General features: G+C 50.6%; 1 protein-coding gene across 1 annotated transcript in view; it reads right to left on the bottom strand.

Annotated features, from left to right (window-relative positions):
• Positions 1–15441: 15441 nt before the first annotated feature.
• Positions 15442–22656, bottom strand: part of Xylt1 (xylosyltransferase 1) — a gene marked incomplete at its 5' end in the record, with an annotated part of 222874 nt that continues 215659 nt past the window's right edge. Inside the window, one exon of the mRNA XM_048790068.1 lies at positions 15442–21734. Within this exon, the coding sequence (XP_048646025.1) occupies positions 21412–21734 (323 nt within the window). The remainder of the gene's footprint in view (positions 21735–22656) is intronic.

Raw genomic sequence — 22656 nt, 5'->3', positions numbered from 1 at the left:
GGAGCTAAAAAGAGCAGGTGACTTAACCGCGTCTCGGGTCCCAAACAAGTGTTAGACAACCGTATCCTGAGTTCAGCTGAGCAGGGGCAATCATCTATTTCAAAGTCAAGTAGCCCCATCAATGTCCCCAACCCAGGATGGAGCTCACCACGGCCACCACCATGTCCTGAGCTGGCTACACTCTGTGGGGTACAGAGTACAGAAAAACAGTTTTATTAAAGATTACAGCTTCTGTTTCTTTTTCTCAGAAATGGTTCCTGCAGTTCCCTCTTTCACAAGAGCAATAACAGAAAGACAGGAAGAAGTCAGAACAGCTAAGATGGAGTCCCTGTGGCCACCCTTCTTGGTCTGTATAGCCACAGGGACGTCATTCCCGCTACCCCAGTACTAGTGACTTACTTGATGCTTGCAGTTACCTTGTTTACTCATCATTTTACTACTGATATCTCTAAGCCTAGGTCGACATGATCAAGCTAATGCAACTATGTTGATTCACCCTTGTCTGTCTCTATATTGACCTATCAGCCTATATTACCATACTGACCTACCACCTTTCACTGTTCCACGTCTGTTCCCCATGGCTTAAATCCTAAGTCTTACAGTTCCATATTTTTATGACTACTACTTACGCTTACTCCTGATGAGCTTACCTATGAACTTCTGTCTTACCGTGGCTTATCTCTGTTATCTCTTATCTCTTATTCCAATCATCTATAACCCATGTCTATGACTTGTGGATTATATTGATCAGTCCACCCCACAACACCACAGGCTTTCTTTTCCAAGAAGAAATTCACCTGCAGCGCTGCCTGGTCTCAGTGGACAGGACATGTCCCAGGAGGAGAAGTGCAGGCCCCAGACAATGTTGACAAGAGGTGTAAGGGTAAAAGAAATTGAAGTTAAAGCGTAAAAGTTAAAGGGTAAAAGACCGGGTGTTGTAAAGTTTCTAAGCTGCAAGGTCTGAGTTAAAATGTAAAGGATTAGGTATTGTTAGGTTTCTATGCTACCTACAAAACCTGAAATTTCTGTAGCTGTTGAGACAATGCTTGGAACTGCCCAGTAAATATTTCCCCTGACTATTTGGTTGTTTAATAAGGGCTCTGTGTGGTCACACATAGGCATTGCAGGGCCTGGACCAATCAGTTTAAATGTAACCCCCTCCTTAGGAATGACCTATCACTCCAGCCTGACCTGTTCCCGCCAATGAATGAACCAATCATGTTTAGGAGTTGTTATTCAATTTTCCCGCACCTCATGATGATTTGTTCTGATGTATACAAGGCCCTCCGCCCTCCCCAAAAAGTGTACTTAAGCAGTGCTCAGCCCCTGCTAGGGGCTCTGGGCTGCTTTCCCTTCTTTAGTGGGCACGGAGCCCCAGCATGCTGGTTCAATAAATCCCCCTTCTGCCAATTGCATGAGTGGTCACTTGGTGGTCTCTTTCTCCGACATTTCGCAGGATCCTTACAGAGGGAGCCAAGTCACCCCGAAGGAGGAGACTTTTGTGACCAGGTCTTGAAACTCTGGAAGATAAAGATAATTCTCCTAACCATAAAATGGGTAATATATGGTGAAGAATCCAATCAGAACCAGTCAGCCTGGGCCAAGGTGACATAGAGTTGCCACGACAGTGGGGACTTGGAAGTCTGATGTCACCCTACTGTCAGTCAAAAGTCAAGAGGTGGACCTGGGTGGGATTCTCTGGAACCTTCTCTGGGACTCCCGATAAAACTGAGGTGCAGGGGAGGCACATGGGCTGTCTCCTCCCCGACAGGACCCACCGTCTCCCTTGAGAGTGTCCCCTTCCCCTTTCTCCTCTTCCTTCAATAAACTCATTCCTTTTACTCTGGGTGACATGTCTGCAATCTTTCTGACTTGCTAGCAAGAATCGGGGTTTTGAGAGGGGGTCCTGGAACCATCCGTGGTTCCAGCCACGGGTGACCTGTTTCCATATCCAGCCTTTGCAGAAGTGTCCCCTCCTTGGAGAGGCCTTCCCTGACCACTTTGTCTAGTTCGGACTGTCATTTCATGGTCATTTATACGTGATGATCTAATTTGTTATAGGTGACCCTATAACAAGCCAAATAAAGTGGTTTAAAAGCAGAATGGTCCTGGGAAAGTCGAGGCCGGTCCCCCTTCCTGCCACCCAGTCTCTCCACCACATCACAGGCTTCCTTATTGTCATAGCTCTTGTGGTTTGTGGATGCTTTTATTCCTTGACGTATTTATTATTGTCTCTTGGCCACAATGCAAACCTGGAGAACAGGGTTGACATCTCTCTGGTTCACTGTCCCATCCTCACCTCTCTGAATGCCATTTAGCACATGCTATGTGCTCTCTAAATACCTGTGGACTAAAACAGTTTGGAGGGGAGGCCCTGTGGCCATGGATTATGCAGCCGTTGATTAGTCATCCTGGCTACTCATCTCTGACCATAAAACCCTCCAGGATCAGGAATCAGGTCTTAGATTCTGACTCAGAAGATTCCAAACACAGCTGGCTTGGAGGACACAGGGCTTCCCAGGCCTGGTGTGGTTGGTCTTAGTGGCCCCTTGTTTAAGTCAGGTTCCGTAAGCACAGTCTAGGAAGTGACCGTAAGGAGAGGTACTCATGCAACTTGCTTAAAAGGTATCTTGGTTCACAACATCAGGGGCCACGACATACACGCTCCCTCTGCCTGCTGATTGGAAATGCCAGAAAAGCAACGTTGGAAAGAACACAACAGGATCATCGAATTAATTAGCTGTGAGCAGTGATTGCCTAGGATCTGGGTATTGTGGAGTGGGGCTCAGATTGCATGTTAATGAATATTGAAGTCCTTTGGAAGCAGGGCTGAATGGAGAACCCTCCCCGACCACTTGGTTCCTCCACAGCCCATCCCCCATGAGGCAGGATTTCTTGGGGCCCAAACAAAAATCCGCTTATCGCCTGCAACCCAGACTGCAGGCGGGCACTGCACTGTAGCTATTTGCATTTCTATAAAGGATGGGCCGGCTATTATGCAACTGCTTGTGGGTGCAGAGGGCTTCTAATGGGTCTCCTTTGTACAGTTTCTTAGCAACCAATTGAAGTTTGTAAGCTGAAACAAAGAGACTCCATCAGTCCCTGAGCACATTCCTTGGTGTCTTGCCTGCCACGGAGAGAGCCAGCTTGGGGAATTGGCGCCTTTTCTTCCTTGCCAAAGCTCAGCCTTCCTGTTCAATCATTATTTCACCTGGGAAGGAAAAGCGACTGGAGGGGTGGGCAGATAGGTTGAGGACCAGCTCTGCTCTGTCTTGAAAACGTCAACTGAAGCCACTAAAATTTTTCCAAGAACTGACCTGTGTTGTGCCTTCATTCTAAAAAGGGCAAATACTGCTTGAAGGGGAAGAATGTTCTTTAGGGTCAAAGGAATCCTGGTTCCGTACCTTACTAACTGTATGTTCTTGGACAAACTGAGTTGCATTCCTGTGCCTTGGTTGCTTCGTTTTGTCACGCGAGAACGAAAACTGTCCCTTTGTCATTGATTTGCTGAGAGCATCAAGGTACATCATTAATTTAACAGACATTTATCCAGGGTCAGGGTTCCCGAACTATTAGGCACTATCCGTGGTGCTGAAGGCACAGAGGTAAATAGAACAGACATAAGTCCCACCCCATACACACCGTGGTACCCTGGAGGGAGACAGAGAAGCTGATGGTGTGTGTGTGTGTGTGTGTGTGTGTGTCCTGTGAATCCTACGATGTTGAAGAGTATCCCTGGGCTTCTACCCACTATTCTCCTAAAGCTCCCCCAACCTATAACAACCAAATATGTCACCAGCCATTTCCAAATGTCGTCTAGGGGACAAAATTGTCCCCAGTTGAGAATCTCTAGTTGTAGGAACACCTTCCTCACCCAGGAAAATTAATCCACCATATTTCTCAAAAAAGGAAATGGATCCCGGACTTTTAATTTTAGCAGCCACAGAAGCATTTTTAAACATGTGGCTTCCTGGAGATGTGCTCCGTGTGTTGGAAAGCAGGAGGGCCCTGGCAACGTTTTGAAATTGGAAATAGAATCTTGTCCCCCAGGAATTCCTTTTGTCACCTCTGAGAATCGAGGCTGGCTCCACAAACGTCCCCAAGGCTTGCTGGGGTGGTAGCGTCCCAGGAAAGCAGCAGCTGAAACTCCCAACCTCGGTTCTTGTGTTTCCATGAAAGAAGATTTAAAGTCAGACCCAAAAATCATGCAAGAGAACTTTATTATAAGCGAAAGTGAGGAGAAAGGAAAGAAAAAGAAAAACGAGGCTCAAGCAGAGAGCACTGTCAAGGGAGAGAGTGGGCCGTCTCCAGGCAGAGGAAAAGGAGGGGTCGCGGCTGCAGATTCACTGTTTGCTGTTGACGGGGACAGCTGGGCACCACCCGCTCTTTCCCACCCAGGTGTTCAACTCCTCCTTCAGGTCGGGAGGTGGAGTTTTTGACCTTAGTTGGTCCCATCGGGAACTGTGATGGTGGCCATCCTATTTAGGGGCTTGATCTACAAGTCAATCCCTTGTTAGTGTGGGCGCTGGGCTCAACAGCTGGGCAGAAGTCACCTTAGTGCGCCTGCGCTACTCACGGGTCTTCCTTCCCAGACAAACGGAGACATGGCTCTGATCCTACCTCTACACCAGCCTCCGTGGACCCTGCCAAGAGTTAGTCCCGTTGGTCCTTTTCTTCCCCCTGATGTGTCTTCCCATTAGCTCTTTTGCGTCTGTATTTTCTACAAATTAACTACCACCCTTTGCTTTCTCGTCGACTTTGAAGGTAGTGTAAAGAAGACCCTCAAGTCATTTAAAGAACACGATGTGACCCTTCCTGCATTCCACTGCTCGCTGCTCGCTGCTGCCTCACACAGTTAGCAAAGAAGGCCCCACTGACTACCTGGGCTGCAGGCCCGGTGCCTGGGGACTCCACAAATTCAACCCATGATGCCTGGGTGGAGTGACAGTGACGAGACTTCTCCTGTAAGGAATCCTATTGCTGTCAGCCAAGTCACCAGAGCCCCTGGGAAAAGGCTTTGCCCCATCGGGCCTGGTGCTGAGGCCAGAGCAGCCGTCGTTGTGACAAAAGCACTTCTCAAGGTCAACGTCCTTCATGATCAGCTCACACATTCACGCACACTCATCATCCACACTCACATGCACTTAGACACACATACACATATGCACTCATACACACACACACCCATTAAACTCATGCATGCACATACACACACACACACACACACTATGCATATACTTATACACACTCACATATGCACATACTTATGCACATTCACATACACACTTATACAACACACACATAAACACATAAATATGGACACACATACTTCCATACTCACACATGTACATGTATACACACTCACACATTCACACTCACATACATGTATGCATTCACACATTTACACACACATACACATATACATCCATATGCACTCATGCAAATTATTATGCATTCACTCACACCCGCAAATACACTTATACACACTCTCACACATATACATACATATACCCATTCACACTCATGCATACACCAATATGTATTCACACTCATTACCACACACACATGTATACACACCAACACACTCATGCACATGTATGCAAACACAATCACACATCACACACATTCACACATACACTTATACACACTCACACACATACCCACACACAAACCCACTCATACTCATGTACACTCACACACTTATACACATTCACACACATGTACACACACCCACATACACTCACACACATGCACACACCTATTCACAATACACTTACACACATACAGAAATCCATTCACACTCAAATACACTAAGCACACTCACACACACACTTACACACACAATACATGCACAAACACTCATATATAAATTCTCCTACACAACGACACACCTACATATACATACTCGCACACACATACTCATGTACATACACAGATTCACACACTTATACACACATATGCACCCATTCACAGCACACTCATCAACACCCATACTTCTACAAAAATCACACATATATATACCCATTTACACTCACACACACTCATGCTTATACACATTCACATACATGTATACACATCCACACTACACAGTCATGCACATACACTGTTACACACTCTCACATACCCATTCCCACACACTCACATCCACATATGCATTCTCACACTCCCACATGCTGACACATATATAAACTGACACACATAACCACTCACACACACATACATATACTTTACCCACTCTCACACACATACAAATATCCATACACACTCACACACATGCACACTCACGTACACACCCATACATACTCACATGTACATACACACACTCATGTACACACATGCGTGCTCTCACTCAGACATGCACTCGTACACTCACACACACTCACAGGCACACACTCAGGCTCTGTAAGAAAGGCTTCAGGTGCAGTCTCTTGCTTCACACCAAGGAGTTAACCTGCAGGTGAGGAAGGCCAGGCTCGAGGTCATTACTCAACCTAAGGTCAGAGGACAGAGGCGAGGTCAGTGTCCAGACTCAGGGCTGACTTCCCAGCTCCCACCTGGACCCCTCTGCAGCCCTGGGCTCCTCGGGTGAGCCCACCTTTCTGCCCTCTGCCCTCTCCTACTAGACGGAGAGTCCCTTCCTGCTACCTCAGGGCTGGCGGGGAGGGTGTGGCATGGGCTCGGCCCCAGGAGGCCAGCCGGGAGGCTGCTGAGTCATCCCTGGCTCCTGCCTTCACCCCACTCTGAGAAGCCCTGTTGCTCACGACCTCCCCTCTGACCCCGGTGATGACCGCGTGGCCGGCTGCACCCAGGGTGACCTTCAACTACCACCCACTTCCCACTCCCACCAGAAGAGCCCTTTGCACCTCCGTGGGCTGAGATGCAGAGCAGTCTGCTTGATTTCCAGTAATCTGTCCTGCTCTGTGAACGGCTGTGTCCGCTTGGCCAACTTCACGAAGACTGGATTAACGGGTGCTAATTGGCGAGGACTCAGCTAGTGTCCACGGGACGGTGTCCCATGGAAGGAAGAGGAGCCCACAGTGCGACGGTTGGCTTCCAAAGCCTCCGGGAATTAGGTTTCTGCCTGGAAGCCACTGCCACAGACACGTATGGGATCGCCTTTCCAATGACTCTTCTGGAAGACAGTGTCACTGCCCAGCCAGACCTCTGAATGGAGGAGGGACACTCTTCTAGGGCAACAGAGGACTTGCCTCGGACGGCTTGGTCGAAATGTTGATTCCTTCATTCCTTCCTCTAGTGTGTTCTCAACACTGTTTTAGTTAGCTTTAGTGTCGCTTGGCCACAATACCCCGTAAGAACATTTAGGGGAAAAAGTTTATTTGGGGTTCATGGCTTCAGAGGTCTCAGTCCACAGATGGCCGACTCCATTGCTCTGGACCCACAGCCACGGTGAGCCAGAACATCATGGAGGAAGGACCCAGCAGAGGACAGCTGCTTAGCTCATGGTGGCATCAGGAAGCAGAGAACAAGGGAGTGGGGCGTCAGGGACATCAGGGACGTGCACGCTTCCAGGGCAGCCCCCAGAGGCCCACCTCCCCCAGCCACACCCCACCTAACTACAGTTACGGCTCAGTCAGTCCATTCAAACTAGGATGGGCTGATCAGGTTCCAGCTGTCACTATCCAATCATTTCACCTCGAATAGCCCCGCAACTGGCAGGAGATCTGGGGGGACACCTCACATGCAAACTCTAACAAACACCTTCTACTGCGTCTGGCTCTCTGTTGAGCTCCAGAGACTCAGCGGAGATAAAACAAGCTGCCTATTGTCTTGATGGAGCTCGCATCCCAGCTGCGATCGGCAAATGATGGTCAAATACAGGTAGGATGTAACGTCAGGCCGCGTTTTCATCCAAAACGTGTACGTTCCCCATCAAGTGTGAGAAAAGGTTGTTTTTTTTTTCCCTGGTGCTCATTTTAATTCTTTTAAATAATATATACAAACATAAATTTGTCCACATGAATGGGGTACCACCTAATGTTCAGCGCATGTATACGTTGCATACTGTTTAAATTGGGTTAAACAGATTTCCTCTCTTCGAGCATTTACCATTCCTTTATGGTAAAGACTTTCATAACCCTTCCTTGTGGCTTTTGGAAATGCACTACATGTCACTGTCACCTGTAGTCACCCTAGTGAATGGTAGCGCACCAGCATTTCTTGTTCCTGTTGAACTGCAACTTAGTACCGGTTGATCTACCTTCTCCATCCTCTCGCTACCCTCCCCAGCCTGTGGTACCCACCATTCTACTCTCCGCTTCTTTGAGGTCGACTTTTGGAGATTCTGCGTATGAGTAGGATTGTGTTGTACTTGGCTTTCTGTGCCTCACTTTTCCCCTTCACATAAAGTTCTTAGAGCTCCACCCGTGCTGTGAATGACAGCACCTCATTCTTTTTGACAGCTGCCACTGGTGTCCCTTCAGTTTTCATGAGATACCCCCATCCCTTTCTTTTCCTTTCTTTTTTTTTCTAACTAGTTTCCACATAGGAGAGGAAAATAGGACCCTTGACTTTCTGAGTTTGGCTTGTTTTGCTAAACATGATGCTCTCAAGTTCCATCCATTTTCCATCGAATGACACAATTTCATTCTTCTTTAAGGCTCAGTAAAGCTCCATTGTGCCTACATACCCCAGTTTCTCTATCCATTCACTCACTGAGGGACACCTAGGCTGGTTCCATAGTTAGGCTACTGTGAATTGTTTTGCCATAAACATGAAGACCAGGGAATCTTGGGGGTCATATTTGCTCTGTTGACTGGGGCTCAAGGGTCCACTTTCTAGACGGTGCACTCATGCGGCTATGGCAGGAGGCCCAGCTCCTCTCCTCATGGGCGCCACCACAAGGCGGCTTGAGTGTCCTCACAACATGGCAGCTGACTTCCCCTAGAGTTGGTGATCCAAGAGAAAGCAGGGAGGAAGCTGTGTCCTAGTCTCTGAAGTCACACACAGTCAATTCCAGCATATTTTATTTGTTAGGATCAATCCAATGAGTCCAGCTCACATTTAATAAGGGTTGGGGTGGGGAATTAAGTTCTATATCTTTAAAGGAGGTATTTCAAAGAATTTGTGGACACAGTGGAATATTGCCATAGTGCCCCCTTGCCCAGGCTCCCGTGGTATCCTGCACCCACCCTGTGTTTCCTAGGCTATATCCCACACCGTGAGGTCCTCAAGGATAAAGACTTACTTCCTTCTCAAGTCTGCTTTTGAATTCTGTCCCAGTTCGTCACCGAGTCTCAGTTACGATGAATCAATGACCCGCTGTAGGCACCTACAGAGTACAAATCAGTGCTTCTCCGACTTCAAATGTGCATGCATGTAAATCACTCCTGTGTCATGCACAGAGGACCAGCCTGATTCCTGGGGTCCGGAGGGAGCCCAGGATGCTACTTTCCTAAGGGCTCCCAGGCTGATGCTTGCTCCATGGGCCACAATTGAAATAGAAGGTCTGGAAGACATGACCCCATTCCCAGACAAGCCCATCAAGTGGTCTTGGTGCATCTGTGGTGGACTGAGCCTGCTTTCTTTGGACCAGCCCAGACTGAGTAAGGAGAAGTCAGTTAATGGCAGTCAGGTGGGGTCTACATAATATAGGGAAGCTTCGGGAGGGGCTTCTTGATGGCACATGTGTGCACAGATATTGGATAGCACAAGCAAGGGCCAGTGGGGACTTGGGAAAACTGCCTTTGGGGATCTGAAAGGAAGGTGGGCTGAGAGGCAGCAGGTGACGGAGTCCCCACCCCAACCCCAGAGAACTCATGCAGCCCCGTCTGCCTGGGATGGTTGATGCACAACTTCTACTGGCATCAGGGACTAGGCTAAGGGACACATTTGTGCTATTCCGCCCAGTTCTTGGGATATGATCGAGTCTAAGGCTTACATTTTAGAGAAAATCAAGTGAACCCAGAACCCTGAGGCGTTTTCTGTGAATACTGTGGATCTCACTGTTGGCCTGGGGGACATATGAGAAACGTGATCTCCATCCAGGCACCCCTGACCTTACAAAAAGGGGCCAAGACTGGGTGCGGTGGTGCACACGGGTAATCCCAGCTGATCAGGAGGCTGAGGCAGGAGAATTGCAAGTTCAAAGCCAGCCTCAGCAACCGCGAGGTGCTAAGCAACTCAGTGAGACCCTGTCTCTAAATAAAATACAAAATAGGGCTGGGGCTGGGGCTCAATGGCTGGGTGGCCCCGAGTTCAATCCCTGGTACCCCTCCCCTAAAAAAAGAGGAGCTCAGGTCAGGGTCGGGTGACAATGACGATCCGTGACATTCAAGGAGTGGCTTCTCAAGCTCTCAGTCTTGATAGCACATTGGAATGTCTTGAAAGCTTTAAAAACTCTTGGTGCCTGGATCTCACCTCCAGAGGTTCTGACTTAATTGGTTGAGGGTGTAGCTGGGCATTAGAACTTTTGAAAACTCCCCAGATGGATCTATTGTGAGGGCAACTGGTTTAATCTCACTTGAACCTTTCACTGAGAGGTTAGGCAGAAAAGATCCTACTCCATCCCCCACTTTTTAAAAAGTGACTTGTCTTAAATCCACACAACTAATAAATAGAAGGGTGGGCGCTCAGCCCTGAGCTGGCTAGTACTCTGCTCTTCAGTCTTACCTGTAGGCCTCCGCGGGGGGGCTACAGTTATGGCCCACCACAGAGGAGGAGAGGGAGATTTCTATCCAATCCCCTGGCCACAGGGGTGGGACAAATAGGATCCAGGCTCAGCCAATCCAGGCTTCTGGATCAAGGTCCGACTTCGAGTTAGAGTCCAGTTAGATTTCTACGTCCCTAATGTCCCTGGATGCTACTCTGTCCCTGTTTCCAGTCTTTGAAGCTAAGTCCAGGCCCATGCCTATATTAGACGAATAAATCCTAAGCCTCTTAATGACAAAGTCAATGTCACTGTCCACTGATGCAAGCCGTGAATACTCAAGGTTGGAAAATGAACGCTGGCAGGAAGGACTGTACTTCCCTGGACCCAGCCCTAGAAGGCCCATGTCCTTAGTTCTGAGCAAGCTGCACTCTGGGAGTTCGTTCAAGTTCATCTTTGGACACTAGCAACCTAACTGCCTGGGATTCATCCCCAGTTAAATGATTGGATGAGACCGAGGCTGGAGATGCGGAGGGAACTTTCATGGTGGCGAGAAGCCCCTAGAGGTGTTTGGAAAAGTCAAAAGCCTTATCCAGGGAATGGGGCCAAAGCACACAGACGTCACTTGGCAGCAGGATCATGCTGCATCGGAATGATGGGGCTGGGGGAGGGGTGTTTCATGTGGTGGCTGTCCTACCTGGCACAAGAGTCCCTCTTAGAGACCTTTTCACCCTAATAAATGGAAGCCAAAGGGAACTGACATTTACTGAGCTCCGCCTGTATGCAGACACAGGGACATGTATGTTGCATGTACTGTCTCTTAAAATAGTCTCCCAGCAGTTTTGTAAGCAATTATTCCCTCCAATATACAGACAGGGAAACTGAGGCGCGGGGAGGTCAGGAAACTTGAATCAAACCTGATTTAGCTAATCTATGATGAAACCAGCGTTGAGTTGATTCCCAAACTGGAGGAGGAGCGGGTCTCAATTTTGGTGAGAGACCCTGGAAAACCAATAAGTGGATTGGGCTTGGTAGGATGATTTGAAAAGCACTCCTTGTGTTTCTCCTGAGTGTCCCCCAGTCTGCTCTGAAGCCTGACGGCCCATCCCTTCCAGGGCTTTCTACCTGCGATGTGAAGGATACAGAAACCGCCCCCTCTAGGGGGAGAAGGAAGGGCGAACCACGCTTCCCCACCATTCCACTTCCAGAAATTTACCACACCCACGCAGCAGGCCACGGCCATAGCACTGCGGCTGAGTTTGGTACTGTGAGCCATCTGGGTCCTGTTGAGGGGGACAGGCAGCGGGAGGCCCAGTAGCGAGGGTGGGATCCAGACCATGCCAGACCCAAGGAGAGAGTGTGGCTCTCTGAGGCAGGTCTGCAGGTCCTGCCTTCTCTGCAAATTAGAATCAGCCCCTGTAATTAGCAAAGGCCAGGTCCGTGGGCCTTCTTCATGAATCCCGCGCCCAGGTTCCGAGGATGAAAGGAGAAATCCATCAGCAGGAGCACTCCGCCGCCGCTAATTAAGACAAGTCCTGTGCACCACCCACGTGACCTTGACTTAACTGATTTGCTTAAAGAGCTCCAGAGCCCTTCTCCTCAGGGAGAAGAGCTGGGAGGGGACAATGGGGGCACTTGAGAAGCAGAAACGAATCGGACTGGCAAGCCGGGGAGCCACCTGGGCCTGGAGTTGGCCGCAGCCATGGACCGACATCTGTGGTTTTTGTCGTTCGTTCAACACCATCCTCTCTACTGAGATCCTCTGATTGGGATGGGCCTGCCAATCACAGGTTTCTACCCAATCCCCTGGCCACAGGGGCGGGACGTAGGATCCAGGCTCAGCCAATCAGAGCGCCTTGTTTGCCTGACCTCCAAGGTGCAGAGTTGGAGCCTCTCTTTTGGCAAGGAACCGGAAGGGCGCTGATGTTTTTGAAGTATGGAGTTTGAAGGCCAAGAAGAATGGGCTTGTGGAGCCTTATGTCTCTACCTGGCGGAGTCGGCTCCCCAACTAGGGGCCAACTAGACTCCAACTGGGGCCAGAGAAAGTGGAGAAAGGGGGACTGAGTGAGTATTGAGGCTTTAGCTCCAGTTCTGTGTCTCCCCTAAGTCGGCCTTGGTTCTTGTACTTTGCCTTTTAACCTCTGCCGTCTTCCACATTCCCTGGGTCAATACATTCACCTTCTGATTAAGCTTCTGTGAGTTGGTTACTGGGACTTGCAAGCACAAGAACTCTAATGCCCACAACAGTCAGCACAAACAGGATCTCAGGGCCATTTTCTTACAAGCCCTCTGTTAGTGCTGTATGGGAATTGGATGGTGCAGCTACATATCTAAACTTGGAGGGACCCCAGTGGTCCTTGAGGGCCCCCTTTCTCTTTTATTTATCGGATGATGGGAATGAGACCTGTCTGAGAAAGAGAATTGCTATGGTCCGTCACACAGCAAGTCCCTGCAAGACCAGGGCTCAGGAGAGCCCAGGACTTGGTTCTCTGTACCTCCCATCTGGACTGGAGCTGCAGGAAGTTTCCAGAAAGAACACTTGGACAGATGCATGACATGTGAAGGCATGGGGTCCAGAGGCCCCCGAACTTGACCTCGGGTCAGCCATCTCTCCTTTGGGATTCTAGATTTAAGTTTCCGCCCTTCTGACTTTCCAAGACCAGGGGAGGAGCGATTTATTCTTTTGGTTTGGTCTCACTCTCACCTGGATTAGAACTCAATTTTCAGCAGCAAAGCCTCAGAGTGACCCTACAAAAAGCCTACTGCTTCCACCAGAGGTATGGGCTTCAAAACGTGTCCCTCTCGGGACACCAAGGAGGTTGGCCCGTGAGGTGGGAGGGGCGAACTGCTAAGATGGAATTTTGGGCTCCTGCTGTAACTGGGGCATCCTTCCCCACCCCCAATTTGTAAGTCTCTTTGATAATATAGGGGTTTTAATGTACAATTTGGTTTGAAAAAGTGTTCCCTTTTAAAGAAAGAAAAAAAAAAAAACTTGCAGCCATTACTTTAATGAACTTAGACCATTGGTGGAAATGGGTCTATGCATTACGTGTCCAAACTTGAAGGAAACTTAGGTCAAGTCGGTAAGTAGGAAAGAAATCCCAACTGAGCCTTCAATGAAATAGGTTTGGAAACCTCATTATTGGAGGTAAAAAAAAAAAAAAAAAAATCAAGGTTCACTTTCCAGTAACACAAGTTTTGACAAATGTGATCCATCAAATGATGGCTATAGATGGCATCTTGGACAAATGACCCCATGCCCCTATTATTAATTCAGAAATATGACCTCATTTGCTTATTCATTCACTCGTCATGGAGTGCCAGTCCCATGGAATTGGGGACATGCTGAGTACAGGAATAAGAAAGCTGAGATTCTTATAGAGATTTTACAAGTTTATTCTTCCCTTGAAACTAAACTATTTTTTTTTTTTAAGGACTCACCTTTGGGAGAAGAAGTTGGGTCTAAGGTCAGGCTGGAAAGAGGTTTGGAAACTGAGCTTTGGGTCCATTAATCTCAAACACGAAGCCCCTGACCCTCTTGCTTGAGCAGAGCTCCGGGAGGCTGAAGCCGGCTCCCATTCTTTGGTCTCTCTGCCTGTCCAGGGAGAAGACTGCTACCCTCCCTTGCTCTGGCCACTAAAATCTTATTTGTCTGTCAGTATGTTCTTTGCCTACAAGGGCTTGGAATGGTGAGTTAGGGGCATCTTCACAACTCAGCCAGCCGGGCACGCCCAATCTTTGGCCGTGACCTTCAGAAGCCAAGAAGAGACATCATCCCAAGCAACTCAAGCTTGGAGGAACTGGCCCTCTCAATGACGTGTCAAGGACTCCTTGGGGAACTGGAAATCTTGCTTCTAGACTTGAGCATGCTGAGTGGCTTCCGGAAGATCGGTTGACCCACCTGGTTCTCATACTTTCGCCTAATGGAATGGGGCTAAAATGGATTCTTCTAGAGGAATATCAGCATTTCTACCTCTGGATGGATCTGTTAAGGTGAGGTTAGCGGCTGTAACAGATGAATTCTTAGTGGCAAAACAAAATAAATGTTGATTTCTTTTCATGTCCCTGTCAATGGGGTGACTCTGGTCAGGTGGCCTCTCCTGTGGCCATGCAGGGACCCAAGCTCCTCCTATATGTGGCTCTGCCCACCCCTTTATGTTGCAATGATGTTTCCCAAGAGGGCAGCAGAACAGGCCTAGTAAAGGAATCCACCAACTCCAGAGGCTTCAAAACATTTCAGCTGGAAAACGGGAAATGATTGAGAGAAGAAGCTCTAGTGGAAGGGACTTTGCATCCATCGCACCAACCTTCCCAGGGGGAAGCCAGTCACATGGCTGCGTCTAAGTGCAAGGCATTCTGGGAAATGTAGTCCAACTGTGTGGCAAAGAGGAAAGAGAACCTTGTTTGCTCAAAGTGGCGAGCCCTTTGGGCTTGAAGAAACTGTGCTTGGTTAGAAGGCAGGGCCTCCTCGCAGTCTTCTAACCAAGCCCAGTTTCTTCATACCCAACTGGCTCAACACTTAGCTATAATAAGGGTTTAAAATCATAACTTTTGACCTATCCAGGGGCATCCTTGGGTCTTACAATGGCCCAGCATACTTTATGATGAGGTGCACCCATATGGCCGGGTGTTCCCAGGAAAAGCCCATTGATGCCTGGCATGCATTCAGTTGATGTCTACTCTGACTGGTGCCCCAGCTGGTAGAGTACATTATATAGTCATCCTAGTTGTCATGGTGCAGATGACAGAAGAGAATATTGAGATTGCCGGAGGATGCACGCTACGGTTCCAAAGACACACCACTTTGTTCAATAAAGACAGCATTTTTTTTTTTAATTTTAAAATTCTGCATCTGAAAACACAGTATGACAGAAAGCGTCTATATACACCTGCAGTGTTTTTGGTATGATACAGTATTTAATACATCCACTCTTTTCTGCAAAAGATTTTGCTTTGTCAGACAGAAACAAACTCCCCTAGACAAAAGGAAAAATATAGCTAAGGCACAATTTCGTTGTTTTTCTGCTAAACAAAAAGACAGAAAAGGTGCAAAAAAATGAGCAGGTAATGCAATTGGTTCTGAGAATCACATTCTACCTTGAGGAAAAGCATTCGGATGGTTAGAACTTTGATTATTGGTCAAATTTCAGATAGTTCAATCTCTCTTAAAATACTCCTTTAAATAAATAGCAAAATATCTACATCTTTCAGCCTGTGCCAAGTGGATTCTCTTTTTTAAAACTTTATTTACAGATTCTCTCTCTTTATTTTTTTTTAAATCAATACATTACAAAATATTTTTTCTGTACAGTTTTATGCATATTATGATCTGTAACAAAATAGTTATTTTTAAAAACTATATCACCACACATGTCTTTGAAAACAATGAGGGAGACAGTAATAACTTATCTCGAGGCCTCTAAAACAAATACTCAAATCAATGCTATTGACAACTGAATATTTTAAAAAAGAAAAAGAGACAAGAAAGAGTACAAAGACAATGGAACTCAATTCCAGTGAATTTCCTATGAAAACCCTGGGATTGTCTTTGGCCTCCGTCAGCGCTCGTGACGGAGGGAGTCGGGAATGGAGGCTGAAGGTGGGGAGAGGAGGATCCCTTGGCGAACGCGACCCATCCGCTGGGACTAATTAATACTACCACTTTCCAGGCAGGAAGGATGAAGAGATCACTTGAGAAACTCTCCTGAAGGACCCTTGAACGAAGTCCGTAAAGTCACCCAGTCCTGGGTTGGGGAAATGCAAGGAGCCTCCTGTCGGTCATCAAGCCAGTCCCCTACAGGAACAGTGGGACCCGGGAGGGCTTCAGGAATCAGCTGAGGCTTAGACCGCACCCGAGCCTTCATTGTGCCCATAGGAAAAACATGAGAACGTTTTATTTTTCCCCTTAAAGATGACAGGCGTGAGCAATTTCTGTTGCACCTGCAGACTGCAAATGGACAGCCTCGCCCAGGGAGGCCGCCCGGAGAGCTTGGCGAGGCGCCTACTCCTGTGAGGGTGGTAGAAACTCTGGGGAGAGGATGGTGAGCTTTCCAAAAAGAATTTTAAGGCCACATTTCAAAAAGGAGAAACCTAAGGCTTTTGGGGGTGGGGGATGAGGTTGGATGCAAGGATGTGGGGTCAGGAGGAACAAGTCAGAGGAGGATGCAGAAAGGACCAAATGGCATCTGGGGCGGGTGGCAAGGGGCAGGACCGCTTCCTGGTGGTGTCCTAGGCAGAGGCAGTTGGAGTATTCCCAGCCAAGTGGGGAGAGAAGAGGCCCCTTTCTCCCTGCGGGGGGACTTGGCAAGAACAGAACCAGAGACAACGGGAGGGGTCGTCACAGGTGGTGCATGAAGGCCCTCCTCGGGTCTAAGAGGGTCCTATACAGTATCTTGTTTGCAAGGTAAAAAAAATAATACTTCTAAGTTAGTGAAAGAGAGAGAGAGAGAAAGAGAGACAGAGAGAGACACAGAGAGAGAGAGAGAGAGAGAGAGAAATAATTTGCATAGATTGTACATTCAGCTCCAGCAGGTTTGGACACCTTCCTTCCCCCCACCCCCAGGTAAACTTCTGAGCAGACACAATGAGGTAGCGCCTGTGGTTGACCCATGGGCAAAGTAAGGTAACTGAGGCAGAAGCTAGGGGACACCCCGTGAGCAAGCACAGCTCAGTGCGGTTTCTGAAGGAGCTTACAGAGGTGGCAAGATGGTGGCCAAGACTTGGGATGTGGAGAGAGACTGGCTGTTTCACGCAGCACCCTCTTCCCCTGGGTCCCTGCCGTTTCTGCCTGGTCTGATGGAATCCTGCAAGGTGTGGACCCAGGGGGACGAGGACCTCTGCGTGTCTACTAGGGGCAGCAGTCCAGAGCTCCAAATGGTGATCCTTATTCCCTGCTGCACAGTCTGTCTTGGGAGCAGGATTGCTGAAATGCCAGCCCTCCTCTGTGGGATGGTCTGTTTAGGAGGGGACACAGCAGCCACAGGTCCCCGTGCCCTTCAGAATTCAGCCCCAGTGACTGCCTTTCTCCAGTGCTAGCTCTTTCCCCCTCTTCCAGTGGGCAAGTGTTCACCTCACGGAGCCACTTCCCAGAGAGCAGAGATGGCTGCTAGTGCACAGTTGGAAGGATGGAATTATTTTTTTGACTCACTCGGTTTAAAAAACAAAACAGCCGACATTGAAAAATCAGATTTTCTCAGAAAAATCTGGATTTCTGGCTTCCCTGACCAAACCGGAAAATCCCACCTCAAGGAGCTTTTCTTACAGCAGGATGGGCCACACGCATGACAGACCCCTGCCCTCACCACGGCCTGGGACTCACATCAGAGGTCTCACTCATCTCTGTTCATGTCCTGGACCTCAGGAAGCATTTGGGACCCTACCGCAGTGTGTGCCTGTGCTCTGGAAAGCCACCTTGGCACGCTCAAAGCTGGACCCCTTCACGGTAGTTTCCAGTATACCCACCCCGCCTCGAAATGCTGCCAGGGACCTGGTGGCCCAGACCCCCCGTGAAGCTGGTTGTGCAAGGGGGCTCTTCTCATGCCCCACATCTGGTGGCTCCTGCTCCAATCTACTCTGGACCTTCTTGATGGAGAGGTCAGGGTACACCAGTGCCCTCCTGTATTGCAGACTAGAGAACCACGAGTCCAGCATGTGTCCAAGGTGGCAGAAATCTGACCCTTGGGGGTGGGGGCGCGGTGTGGTGTGGCTCATCTTCTCTAAGCTCCTTTTGAATTTTGAAATGGACCAGGAGAATGAAGCCAGGGATCCTGATCCCACAAGGAAGGCTGATTTCCAAAGGGAACAAGGAGTGGCTCACCTCCTCCTTGGAGGCTTTCCGGTCCATGCATGGCCTGCGGGAGGTGGGATTCGGGAAGCCGGCTGCCTCGGGACTCTCCCTGCCCCAGTGCTCTGGTGGGTGCTGCTCGCACAGAGAGCCCCCATCCACCATCTCTCCCCTGCCTCATGGCTGACACCCAAGTCTCACCTTCCAGAGTTTTCAGGGTCCCCATCAGTGGCTGACCCCATAGCTTCTCACCTCTGAGAGGGTAACAGGGTCCCCAGAGACCACTGCTCCAAGCCCTTGAAATCTTCAGACAGCCTCCAAGCTGCCTGGCCAGGGGCCTCTAACAAAGAAACCGTTGTAGGGCAGGTTAACAACCCAACAACAACAACAAACACAGGAACCGACACTGTTTTCCTCCCTGGGAAAACAGCTCCTTTTTGCAAACTGCACTAGGCTTTGTTTGGAATTTTTTTTTTTTTTAATCAAATGTGACAGCTGCAACATTCCTCTCATGATCCCCAAACAGTGGAGACAAAAGAACACCCTCTGTGACTTCTCAGCCCCCCAGATCAGTTGCAGCGAGTGGGGAGGGAAGCCTTGGGGAGGAGGGCGGTCCCCAGAGCGGGCCAGTTGCTGCCAGGCCTCCACGTGTCCAGGATGGAGAGAGCCGGAAATGTCAGAGGGTCAGGAGGGGCCGGGTGCTGGAGTCTGTCGCTTGCTCTGTGTACCGGGGCCTGCCAGGGCTGCGTCCCTAAAGCCACCAATAATAGTACTGCAGAAGAGAGTCCTAGCAGCTCAGCGAGGAGGGGGAGGAGAGCCTCCCAGCTCCAGGAACACGCTGGCCTGAGGCAGAGGCTGGGGACAGAAAGAGGCCCTGTCGCTGGCCCTGTGGTCCCCTTGGACTGGGTGAAACCACCTAGGGACCCTACAGGCTTTCTGAGAAAGAGGCTCAGGTTCCCAGAACCACCTTGGACAACAGCTGTCTTTCTCTGGACTCTCCTGCCTGGGGCTGACCACACCCGTGCCCCTGCGAAGGAGCCTGTTCACATCGAGGCCATGGTGACATGGGCCTGGGAGTCCACCAGGCCCAAGTTCCCTGCAGCCAGCACACCCACTGCCCGTCCTGCAGCTGTCATGACTCTGTGCTTAGGGCAGGGGACAGGGGCTGCTCAGGGACGATGAGCCTAACACCTTAACAGGGGAAAGCCAGACGCCAGGCTCCCACCCGCTGCCAGGGGACGACACCGGCTGAAGCTCTCTCATGGTGTCCAAGGCCCCTGCTTTCCTCTGAGGACAGGGAGGATGTAGGCAGACCCAGAAAGATAGAAACTGAGAGAGGGACAGACAGACAGACAGACTAGGGGGTGGCCAGGAGGGAGGGGGCCTTTCGTGAAAGAAAGGCAGCTTCCATCAGGAAGAAAACGTCAACAGGCTGTGACCACGGTGCTGCTGCCCAGTCACGGACTGAAACATACAAATAATAAATATCTAGTGTCCCTTCTCCGTGTCCTCCACTGCCAGAAGGACATCCTGCCTCGCTGGGGGGGTGGGGGCCATGTCTCGGGAGGTCGGTCGCCCAGGTGAACCGCAGAACCTGCTCGCCTAGGCCAGGGCAGGTGCCCAGACCAGCTCCCCGTGGGACGAACAGGAGCGTCTGCTCCCAGGGCACCCTGTCACTCAGGAGAGGTGGGATTTGAGGAAGAAGAAGAGGGGGCCTTGGGGGGCCCCCAGTGAGCTGTGTGTGGGGGGGTGTCCTCCGGAGGGCACATGGCAAGGAGACCCTTCAAGTTTCTGGTCACTCAAGCAATTCGAATAACACTATTTTTGAACATTTGGACAACCTTCCCGCTTTCGAGACTCAACCTTCTCAGATGGGCCTGTTGGCGGCGGGGACGAGGGAGGACATGGAGCTCCTCGGCGACTCGGAGATGCTTTTTCCTGCGAGGAGCCTGGTCCGTGCCTTTGGTCCCCCCACCTGCAGCACCAAGTGTGCGATTCACAAAGGGTTTGGGCGCCTGACCTCAGAACGGAAGGGCTGTGGCAGGTAGGGGGTGGGTATTGCTTTGCTGCGCAGCTCGGGAGACCTGCCCGGGCAGTGCCTCGTGACTTTCCTGGCCACGGTCCCCACCATTCCCAGGTTGAAGAGCCTAAGAGGTCAAGGTCTCCGTCTCCCAGAAAACCAACGGTTAGGACGCGAGGCTCCTGCTCGCCAACCTCATTCCACCCCCGCTACCCTGGGCGGCAGCCTCAGTGGAGGGGGGCCTAGACTCATGGCCATGGGGCAGTCACACTTCTTGGCCAGGTCCCATCAACAGGCTTTCCTGCTTCTCCATTCATCAGGGAGAACAGCTTATGCCTAGAAGGGCTGGTGGGAGCTCAGGGTCTTCCTGAGCCCATCTCCCTTGGAAAGGCCTGAGACTGTGACCTCAGTGACTGGCCACGTTAGAGCTGGCCGGGGGACTCCCAGATGAAGGAGCAGAAAGCTAAGCAGAGGGCAGCAGGAGGCCAGACCTCCCTCTGGGCAGTGCTTGTCAAACTGGGTTTTGCAGAGCCCTTGGGTTTGGAAGAGGGACCTTGGGAGATGTCCTGGGCAAAGGGCCGGCCTGGCGGGCTGACCCTGGGGAGGGGGCCTCACCCCTCGGCTCCCCAGGGGCACAGCCTGGATCTCCTCTGCGCCTGAACTTCCACCTACCAAGTAAACCCAGTTCTGCCGCTCAAAATAAAAGTGTGAGATCACTTGTGCGGGATGAGTGCAGGTCACAGGACGGGGAGGAGAGGGACCTGCGGAACTTGGGGACCCGCCAGCAGAGGTGAGACCACCCTGGTGCCGGCCCCAGAAGCCAGCTCGCCAGGTGCAGGTTGGCTCTGCTCCGACCTCCAAACCCTCCGCCTCCTCTGTCCAATGGCCAGGAGAGCCCCTGGCACCAGGGGCACGCCCAGGGCGGGAAGCCGGGGTCCCGCTGCACCAGCCCTCCGGCTGCCTTCCCGTGGAGATCACGCGGTGGCCCTCCCGTGGCCAGTGCTACCTCAGCCGGCCATCGGGTTTGACGGCCCCCAGCTCTGACTTGGGGTCGGGGCTGAAGGAGCTCCAGGCTGTCTGGCTGCAGGTCTGCATGACGGGGCAGGCGGTGGGGCCCGTGGCGCAGATGTCCATGGCAGTCCACATCCCGCCCACCAGCGAGTCCAGCCAGCCCTCGAGCGCGGCGCCCGTGGAGGCGGCGTGGCGGGCAGCCTGCTGGACCTGGGCGGGGCTGACGGGCAGGCTGAGGACGGGGTTCAGGCTTTGGAAGCTCTGCTCCATGTAGGCACTGCGCGGGGGGCCACTGTGCAGCTTCAGCGCCTCCTCTGCAAGCCAAAGGGAACCGTGAGTCCAGGAGCCACCGACTGGACACCTGCCTCGGGGCACCTGGCACGGGGGGCACTGGGCAGCATCTGGGTAACTCCTGTGACAATCTCATGGGAAGTGCTTGAACAGTCCCATTGGACAGGTGGAAGTGCCCTCTGTCGTTCACTCCTTCAACACATGTGGGTTTTTTTTTTTCAATTTTGTTTTTGGTACCAGAATTGAACCCCAAGGGCACTTAACCACGGAGCCCCATCCCCAGCCCTATTTTGTGTTTTATTTATAGACAGATCTCACTGAGTTGCTTAGTGCCTCGCTGTTGCTGAGGCTGGCTTTGAACTCGCGATCCTCCTGCCTCAGCCTCCTGAGCCGCTGGGATGATAGGCGCTTAAAAACAGATGTTTTTAAGTATCTACTTTGTGCAGAACATTCACTCAACACTTACTAAACATCTCTTATCTGCAAGGCATTGATTGATTGACTGATCGGAGAGAGATACAATAAATGCCTCTTTCTCCAGGTACCGGATGCATTCTAGGTGGCGGGATGAACCAGAGAGAGAGGTGGTGTCATGGTGGCAGCAACGACAAAATGAACAATTAGGTAAACGAGGTCATTTCAGGCAGAGATAAATGTCACACGAAGACCATAACAGGGTACTGGGTCAGAGTAGACTGCAGACAGCCCGAGGGCCGGATCCAGCCCACCGTGGGTGTTTATAAATAAAGTTTTATTAGAACACAGCCACGCCTACTTGCTCACGGATCATTGATGGCTGCTTTTGTGCCACCCTAGCAGAGGTGAGTTGGGACAGAGGCTGTTTGGCCTGAAAAGCTGGACATATATTTACTCCCTGCCTGCGCCCTTTAGGGGAAGACTGTGCTGAGCCCCCTGCGTCTACCCACATGGGGGGGGGGGGGGAGA

Source organism: Marmota marmota, unplaced genomic scaffold (assembly GCF_001458135.2).
Source record: "Marmota marmota marmota unplaced genomic scaffold, marMar, whole genome shotgun sequence".
Lineage (NCBI taxonomy): Eukaryota > Metazoa > Chordata > Mammalia > Rodentia > Sciuridae > Marmota > Marmota marmota.
This window is presented reverse-complemented; position numbering and strand designations above follow the sequence as displayed.